This window comes from Macrobrachium rosenbergii, chromosome 23, assembly GCF_040412425.1.
Source record: "Macrobrachium rosenbergii isolate ZJJX-2024 chromosome 23, ASM4041242v1, whole genome shotgun sequence".
Lineage (NCBI taxonomy): Eukaryota > Metazoa > Arthropoda > Malacostraca > Decapoda > Palaemonidae > Macrobrachium > Macrobrachium rosenbergii.
The window spans coordinates 25,668,495-25,679,046 of NC_089763.1; the positions used below are offsets into that span (position 1 = coordinate 25,668,495).

At 34.4% G+C, this 10,552-nt stretch overlaps 1 protein-coding gene across 1 annotated transcript in view; it reads right to left on the bottom strand.

Annotated features, from left to right (window-relative positions):
* Positions 1–6,268, bottom strand: part of LOC136851048 (uncharacterized) — a 16,911-nt gene extending 10,643 nt beyond the window's left edge. The window contains exon 1 of the mRNA XM_067125017.1: positions 6,156–6,268. Within this exon, the coding sequence (XP_066981118.1) occupies positions 6,156–6,268 (113 nt within the window). The remainder of the gene's footprint in view (positions 1–6,155) is intronic.
* Positions 6,269–10,552: the final 4,284 nt, after the last annotated feature.

Below are 10,552 nucleotides of genomic sequence, written 5' to 3' on the forward strand. Positions count from 1 at the left end.
CTGTCATGTAAAACCTCAGAGAAGACAGAGAGAGAGAGAGAGAGAGAGAGAGAGAGAGAGAGTTTTCCTCACAAAAGGGGTTTTGAAATACATGCTCTCTAATGCAACAGTTTTTATTATACAGTAAATGAAAGAAATTATTTTGCATACTTTCACATAGACAAGGTCTCTCTCTCTCTCTCTCTTCTCTCTCTCTCTCTCTCTCTCTCTCTCTTTTATATATACATATGTATATATATATATATATATATATATATATATATATATATATATATATATATATATATATATATATATATATGTATATATATAATATATATATATATATATATATATATATATATATAGATATATATATATAGAAATATGAGAGAGAGAGAGAGAGAGAGACTCCGCTCCGAAAAGGATGTTTAGGAATTTTCGAAATCCATCCCTCCTTCTCCCTTGCCACCGACGAAACATCTGCATCCGCTCGAGTGCGCATTTCAAGGCCTTATTTATATGGTAATCCCAAGTTCCTCTTTGTTTTTTAGCGAGATTTCGCTCCGGGATAAACACGAGAACTTGAGGTTTTCGTATGCAGAGACACAAGAGCGTTTTTTTTTCCTCCAGTTTTCTTGGGTCGGACAGCAACAACAGCAGCAAAATATCAGTGTATACAAAAAGATATGTCAAAATATTTCAAATGGCATGTTGATGGCTATACACAAAGTGTAATACCTAGTGACTTCATTTAAAATAAAAGAGATGTAAATATGTGCACCCAACGTACAGAGAAGTTTCAAATGTAGGCATGTTGATGTTTGGTTTCTATACACAAAGTATAATACCTAGTGACTTCAGTATATTCAAAATATACCGAGGCTGCATGTATTTAGGTAAAAGAGAAAATATGTGCACACCCAACATACAGAGAAGTTTCAAATGTAGGCATGTTGATGTTTGGTTTCTATACACAAAATATAATACCTAGTGACTTCAGTATATTCAAAATATACCCAGGCTGCATGTATTTAGGTAAAAGTGGAATGTATGTACACACAACATACAAATGTTTCAATACAAAAAGTATAATACCTAAACACTTCATTATATTCAAAAATATGCAGGCTGCATGTATTTTTGGTTTGTATACAGAAATTATAATAACTAGTGACAAGATATACCAAGGCTGCATGTATTTAGGTAAAAGGGGAATGTATAAACACACACAAGTTTCAAACGTAGGCATGTGTATGTTTGGTTTCTATACAGAAATTATAAGACAGTATATACAAAATATACCCAGGCTGCATGCATTTAGGTAAAAGGGGAATGTATGCACACACACAGGAGTTTCAAACGTAGGCGGTTTCCAAGTAGAAATTATATACAATACCTAGTGACTTCGATACAGTTCGATTTTCTTCCCCCAAATGTTCCGAGGAACAAAATATATGGTGTGTTTTTATGTAAACATTACTACCATACCTCAGTAACAAGGTATTTTATTTCCTCTTCAACCCTGCGTTCACAGTAGCATAAGAAGAGGTTCATTTTTCCACCATGATTTCTGCTACCCTATTAAGAAAAAAATATTCTTTCTCAGTTCTGTTTACTGCTCATTTTGCAAGCAATATAGGCTAGCCTTATTTACATTTGATCTGCTTGTTAGAACTCTACATATCCGGCATTTTAAAGATATAAGTTAACTTTTCGTATGCTGTATTTTTCCAAATGCTGAAGTGTGTAGCAGGTTCTATAGGTTCTTGTTGCACTGAATATATTTACGAAGATTCTGACTGTGAACAACTGTAGCCAGAGCCAGAAATATGGCAGGGAGTAAAAACTGATGTTTCTCGATCGATTATGAAAATTTAGGAGAAGTCGCATCTAAACCTATAAAATATATGCTTTATTCTTCCAAATACTGAAATTTCTAAAAAAAGTATCATAGGTTCATGTTGCATTAATTATATTTAATAGCCTAACAAAAAGTAATTGTTGCCACAGACTGGGAGTAGAAATTGATGCTTCTCAATCGATTTGAAAAATTTTAGGGAACGTTATATCAAAACTGATACAATATGCTTTATTCTCCCAAATAAAAAGTATTATTGTTTCACGTTGCAATGCTTATTTTTAAAGAGCCCCCCAAAAAGTAATTGCAGCCACAGACCAAAATAAAGCTGGGAGTAAAAAGTAATATAAACTTTTCGATCGATTTGGAAAATTTAGGGCACGCCACGTCTAAACCAATAAATATATACCCCGTAGGAGAGTAGTGCCGTCAGTGCACCTCATGCGGTGCACTGTAGGCATTACTTAAGGTTCTTTGCAGCGTAACTTCCTTAGGCCCATAGCTGCAACCCCTTTCATTCCTTTTACTGTACCTTCTTTCATATTCTCTTTCTTCCATCTTACTTTCCACCCTCTCCTAACAATTGATTCATAGTGCAACTGCGAGGTTTTCCTCCTGTTACACCTTTCAAACCTTTGACTGTCAGTTTCCGTTTCAGTGCTGAATGACCTCATAGGTCCCAGTGCTTGGTCTTTGGCCAAATTCTATATTCAGTATTCGATAAAATATATAATAAATTTCTGTCGATTTGAAAGGTTACGGGACGTCCCATCAAAATTGATGAAATATACACAACACAGGCGTGAATTCCCAATTATGAAAACACCTGACCAGAAGGGAAACCTTGTATGACTGGGGGACGTCGAGCCCCACTAATAAACTTCGTACCACAAACTTGAATCCTGTTTGAGAAGGGGGGAGGGGGACTGGTTGTACTAACTTCGGCTCCAATCCCACCAAAGAGGCAAGTTACGAACTCCGAAGTCCGAGGACAGTTCGCTGGAACTGAGACAGAGAGAGAGAGAGAGAGAGAGAGAGAGAGAGAGAGAGTTTGTTTCGGAGGACAAATACGATATCCTCCGAAGGTAATGTTTCGTTAGAGGAGGAGGGGAGGAGGCCAGGTGTTGGGGCGGTGGGGGTTCATATTCAGGAATGATTTATGGTTACCGGGAGTTGTTGAGTATTTATTTATTTATGTATTTTGAATGAATTCATTTATTTATATATATATATATATATATATATATATATATATATATATATATATATATATATATACACATATATATATTATTATATATATATTTTTTATAAATCTATTCAGTATATATAGGTATATATAACAAATATTTATTATGTTATTTTTTTCCATTACAAATAATTTATTTTTATTGCAGTGTAATATTATAAGTAATAATATTCACGCAAGCATTAACAAATATGGCTTATATATCTGTCCTTAGTCGTGTTTATTTGGCCTATAAAAATAATAAACATTTGCTTAGTTTTTAGAATGCATTGGCTATAATCCTAATTTATGGCCAAACATTTCACGTAACTGCGTTTATTCTGGATATAAAATACATTTCGCAGGAGTGTTTATTCAGGGTAAAAACACTGCGCAAAACAGTGTTTTTTGGGGGGTTATAAAATAGTATAAACTTTTCTCTATAACTCCAGTGTAGTGGCAACAGATCCGCTGCACAGTTTCAGGTGTTAAATTACTACTTCACCACTACAGCTTTTATTGTTGATAACGTATGTGGGTTCAGTACTACTCAGTTGCTAAGAGTTGCATCTTCGCTACAACTAACTTGTGGGATATTTTGCAAAGTGCATTTGTGGAATCATCTCCAAATATTTAAGCGAGGAGCAAAGTCATTCCTGCTCTTTGCTGACGTCTCCTGAATTTCAGGTTTATCGGTTTTACTTTCTATTCCCTTATATTTATTTATTCATCATCCTTTCCTATAACTTGTCTCTCCTTGCAGGCTGATTTGCCACTGGTGCCCTCTCGGATTTGAAGTCTGTTGACTCCGTCTATAAAGGTTTTCAGTTGAAGATTTGAAGAAAGAAAGAAAAAAAACGGGATCTGTTATTTTTCTTTCTCCGAATCTTAGTTATTGGTCAAAGGATGTCTTGGGATTTGTACAATTGTTATTTAGTTGGTTAATGTAGTTTTTCCTACTGTAATTAGTGCTGAAATTTCATTATGTTTTACGACGGCTTTAACTTTAGTTTCGACAGAGCTAATATGAATTAACGGCATCACTCGTGTGTGTGTGTGTGTGTGTGTATATGTGCTTGTGTGTGTGTATGTGTATGTGTGTGTGTGTGTGTGTGTGTTTTCAGCGCAGGCTGTTTAATTTCATGGCACGATGAAAGGAAATGTGTAGTATGCTTTTTTTAATATTTTTTTTTTTATTTTTGATAATATAGGTGATAGAGACCCCTTGTGCTAAGTCGTTTATTTTCTTCTCTTGTCTTTGAAGGCATCAAGTGACTCCCTTTTGCTTTTGTAATCCCACAAAGCCAGTTTAAAGGGAGGGAGAATACAATGTGAAGGAATTAGCTACCGGTCAACAATGCAAAATTGATCGAGTGGCAAGGGTTGTTTGCTACATAAAAGGGGAAGTGGAATGAAGGTGGTTTTACAGTTAATTCTTCTCTCTCTCTCTCTCTCTCTCTCTCTCTCTCTCTCTCTCTCTCTCTCTCTCTCTCTGATGAGGAGAAACTAACTACATAGGAATGATGCCAGCTTCTTGAGAGAGAGAGAGAGAGAGAGAGAGAGAGAGAGAGAGAGAGAGAGAGAGAGAGAGAGAGAGTACGTCTTTAAGATTGAACGAGAAAATTTAATGAAACTACCCCACACATGGTTATCAATTTGTGTATGTAAAAGAGAGAGAGAGAGAGAGAGAGAGAGAGAGAGAGAGAGAGAGAGAGAGAAAGTGTCTTTAAGATTTAGAGAGAAAATGGAACTAAACTACGCCACAGTTTCAACGCTGAACGACCACATACAGAGTAGGTTAAGCCATTGTGAAGGTTTCTGTTAAACTGGAGGAAGAGAACTGATAAACCTTCCATTCTGTTTTCCGTGTATCTCATTTCCCCGTTCTTTGAAGTGAAGTGCGAAGAAGTAGTGTAAATAACCAACAACACACGTGCTCCGGGGACATAAATTGGCGACATGTTGTCCCTCAGGGATAGGCCTAAACGCGGATACTAAAGGGAAGGCCTAGGCTTCGTTTTATGTACACGCTAACAATATATGTGGCACGCGGAAACGGAATGTCGGTGTTTATGCTTGTTGTAAAGGAGTGACGTAAACGCAAGTACAGATTGGGAACATTCAGTGCAATAACCAGTAATGTTTACACACACGCAGTTCCTTATATATATATATATATATATATATATATATATATATATATATATATATATATATATATATATATATATATATATATATATATATATATATACATATATATATATATATATATATATATATATATATATATAATGTGTGTGTATGTATGTATGTATGTATACGTGTGTGCTTGCACTAGCCCACGTGTATGATGACGATCCTTGTTTCCTTTACAGTACATTATTATTAATTCTCTGACAGTTTTGTTTAATCGACTGTCATGCTCTGGAACATTCTTCCAAGTCCATCCAACTCTGACCTAAATCCAATGTCCAGATTAGGCTCCAGTTTTGCTTTCCACATGTAGCCACCTTCTTGAATAAGGGCAGCACTACATGCGGTATGTCTAACTCATTGCTTTGATTTTTTTTTTTTGTGTATTTTTCAATTTCGATGTGAGGTGAATTGTTCAGCAATGGTGCGTCACATCCAACCAATCATTTTATAGAAATTCTCTTAAAAGTATTTTGTAAAATAACATGTAGTCTTTATTTAGAAATCTGCCAAAATGCAACATTCAGATAAAAAACACTGGGCTTCTTTCCTTTAATTCAAGGGATCTTTCCTAGATAGTGACCCCCAAGGGTTTTAACCAGGTATGTATCCACCTTTGCGGCGTGTTTAGTACAAGCCCGTCGGGGGATTACCGTAAAAACATAAACAAAAGACTGTATCATAAAGATAATGACCCCCGAGAAATATTAGTCCTAGATAACGACCACCGAAAACTCTTGGGGGTCACTATCTAATAAAGATCCCAGTCAAGAAATAAAAGCCGCCAGCAACATGAAATCCATTGAAGCTGACACAACACTAAAATCAGTACCTATATCTAAACTCCAGCAGTCCTAGTCACTTTGTTGGCGTAACATGAAGTATCCCTACAAGCTACGGAGTTCAGACTGGGTTCGTTGTTTGGCTAAAGGATTGGCGCTCTGAACTTCTGCAGCCAAGTGGCCCAGGCTGAGTTCAGCGACAGTTCCCGTCAGTGACGCCATGTCGGTCTGTCTGCGAGTCTAAAAGCATTCGTCAGCGAGAACCTTCCCTCTTCCACTTCTTTTTTTTTTAATTCTTTTTTTTTCATTTTTTTTTTTTTTTGCTGTATAGTGTCCTTTGAATTCGTTTGCCAAGAGGGACACCTGTGGGGTTTAGGCATGGGGAGTTTCTTGTTTTTGTAGGTGTATTTGTAATTCTTCTTCTTCTCTTCTTCTTCTTCTTCTTCTTCTTCTTCTTCTTCTTCTTCTTCTTATTATTATTATTATTATTATTATTATTATTATTATTATTATTATTATTCATTTACTTCTGCTTATTGTTATTTTGTTGTATTTTATCTCCTTACGACTTAAGTTTAACCCTGGATATCTGAACGAGTGATTTATTTTTAGTTAGTTTATATATATATATATATATATATATATATATATATATATATATATATATATATATATATATATATATATATATATATATATATATATATATATATAGTATATATATATATGTATTATATATATATATATATATATATATATATATATATATTTTGTATATATAAATATATTATAATATCTAATCTATCTCTCTCTCTCTCTCTCTCTCTCTCTCTCTCTCTCTCTCTCTCTCTCTCTCTCTATATATATATATATATATATATATATATATATATATATATATATATATATATATATATATATGTATGTATATATATATGTATATGTGAAATATATAATCGATTTATTCCTTATCTGTTATTACTCATTGCTGTTGTTCTCTTCTTCTTCTTCTTCTTCCTTCTTCTTCTTAATAATTCTTAATAATAATAATAATAATAATATTAATTCTAATAATAATAATAATAATGATGATAAATAATAATAATAATAATAATAATAATAATAATAATAATGATGTAATAATAATAATAATAAAGCCGATTACGTCAAAGTAATAAATAACAAATGCAGCCACTAAGATACACCTTTCTATTCATCAGCTGATCGTAATCAACCCATGATTTAAAAAAATCAAGTTATGACTTTAAAAAAAGAAGAACAGTTGCGATTAAACCAACTCCTAGTATACCATCCGATGAGGAATTATGCAGGCGAAACGCGTGTTAATATTAAACACCAATAATATATAACCTCCCCCCCTCCCTGACTGGAGAACCTCATATCGCTGCATATATATTTCAGACCAAAGCGGAGCAGTAGAAGCTCAGGTCTCTCCTAATCTCTGGGATTACTTGCAATAAGCTTAATAAATGGTGCAGAATGTTGCAACGAGCCATTTTTCTTAATGCAATCATGCAGATTGCTCGCTATAGCCGGGCGGTGGCCTTAGCCTGTTTGATCAGCGCTGAATCGGTAAGTTGGACCGTAAAGCATTTTAAGCGTATTTATTTTACCTCTTTCATATCTCGCGTCGTCTGAGGGTTATTCCGTGCTTAATATTTCACGAAGTTTTAATACTTATATACTTGCGATAATAAATCCGCAGCAAGGTAGCCTAGTGCCGGCAGTGCATCTCACGCGATGCACCGAAGGCGTTAATTAAGGTTCTTTGCGGCGTCCTTTCTTGAGGCACCTAGCTGCAACCTCTTTCATTCCTTTTATGTACCTCCATTCATATTCTCTCTCTCCCATCGTACTTTCCAGCCTCTCCTAACAGTTGTTTCATAGTGCAACTGCGGGGTTTTCCTCCTGTCACACCTTTAAGACCTTTTACTCTTAATTTCCCTTTCAGCGCTGAATGGCCACATAGGTCCCAGGTCTTGGCCTTTGGCCTACATTTTATAAATTCCATGCCTTATGATAATATATTCACGAGCCCAGTTAATAATATTTTTACGAACTTGAGCAGTTGTGTTATATTTACGAGATCGGGGAACAATATTTTCGCTAACTTATCGTATTTATGATGAATTTATAAGCTTAGTGTTGCAGATTTTTTTTTTTTTTTCATAATTGAATTCATTGTATCTGTTTGAAGTCCCCCGAAGGGTGGTTAGTGCCGTCAGTGCATCTCACGCGGTGCACTGTAGGCATTATATACTTAAGGTTCATTGCAGCGTTCCTTCGGTCCCTAGCTGCAACCCCTTTCATTCCTTTTTACTGTAACCCCATTCATATTCTCTCTTCTTCCATCTTGACATCCAACCTCTCTCAACATTTTTTTCACAGTGCAACTGCGAGGGTTTCCTCCTGTTACACCTGTCAAACCTTTCTACTCTCAATTTCAGTTTCAGCGCTGGATGACCTCATAGGTCCCAGCGCTTGGCCTTTGGCCTAAATTCTATATTCCACTCCTTCCTGTCTATATGAAGTTATCGGATTTGTTGTACTTTTAGGAATGGAGTGAATGTATTACATTTTTGTAAATCCATTGAACATACGATATCTCTATGTGATTACAGTAGCTTTAGTGAAGTTCCTACATTTTCTTTATCTTTTAGAAGTTCCTGAATTACTTGTAGATTCTAATAATCATCGGATATGTGTTTGGAGAGTCACCAATTTATTACAAATAATGAGAGTAAAAGAATTTATTATAACATTAAATTGATTAAATTTGCATCTTTCAGAAACGCCAAATTTATTGCAGAGTTCCTGAATTATATAATCTTTATTGTGGAACTGAATTTATCATATTCTCACAAAGTCGTGTATATCTTTCATTTTCATGAATCCTTCATAAATTGCGTATTTATCTATGTAAATTGATACATCATATCATTCCAAGTTGCTTAATTTATTTGATATTTGCTAATAATTTACTTACATTTTTATCTATTTAGACCTATATATTAACTTGTCAGTTTAATTTTTCTTTCTAATAGCTGATCTCTTTTTTCTGTATTTCCGTTTATTTTTGTTATTTCTTTGAAATGGACACCATTTTCTTTAGATGCTTGAATAATAATAATAATAATAATAATAATAATAATAATAATAATAATAATAATAATAATAATAATAATAATAATAATAATCATGGAACCCACTGCATCTTCAAGCAGCCCTTGAAGGCAGGAGATCTTTATGAGATTACAGAATTTAATCTGCATTTTAAGAGGTCTTGTATAAAATATTGCATCTTCGCTAAGTTACCGGATTTATTTCGTTATCACAAATCCACAGAATTGATCAGTATTTTATAAAGCCACGAAATGTATCTCTCTTTGCCGAAGTCACCGAATCCATCACATCTTTACGAGGTCACTGACTTCATCGCGTCGTTACGAAGCCACTAAAAGGATTTAGTGACTGACAAAAGACGAGGCGAAACTGCTTTTCGCATTCCACAAAATTATCCGCTGAACGCAACGATTCATAAGTAGTAGGGGATAATTGTCAAGTCAATGCAGGAGCCGAGTGAACGCAATTTATAGAGTCCCGAGGAGGCAATAACGTATTATTGGTTTCCTGCAGGCAAGGGATTATCTACTGAACGAGGCCTTTTGGAAGCCTCCGAAATGAATTCAGTGGAGCAAGATTTATTGCACGAAGAAGGGCAAAGTTGACGGGGAAATGGACGCCGGATTGCGAGGAGAGAGAGAGAGAGAGAGAGAGAGAGAGAGAGAGAGAGAGAGTAGAGATGATCTTAAATTATATATATTTTAAAAGTATTTGAAATAGATATCAGCCTTTTTGTGCTACCACTTCTACAACTACTATAATAATAATAATAATAATAATAATAATAATAATAATAATAATAATAATAATAATAATAATAATAATAATAATAAAACCTAATGCTGTTTCATTAATTAGATAGAAAATTTACGAATAGATAAATAATTATGAATCATAAATACCCTAGAAATGATTAGATAATTGACTATATAGATACGATAATAATGAACAAGCCGCAACATATACACATTAAGAAATGAATAAACCCGCAAAATATACATTTATTAATCATACCTATGAACAAACAGTAACAAACAACAATTCGTCAAAACCACCTCTGCAACTGCAATAAGCAAAATATAGCAACGCGCTAACTCCGATCCGAAGGTATTCCCGCAGCAACATAAAACATTAGCAGTAATTAAATCCTATCCCTCAGAGGAACTTTGGTCGTCTAACTTTCACATTACCAGATTTTCTCTTAACAATATTGTATATCAAAACTTCGGGGCTGGACTGAAGTTGTATCCTGCGTTAGTTTGTGTTAAAAATATCTATTTTTTTTTACTTTTCCTTTATCCATTTTCTGCTGGTGATGTTCCATTTCGTTTTAGCCATGTATACGCGTCATTTACGTACTCT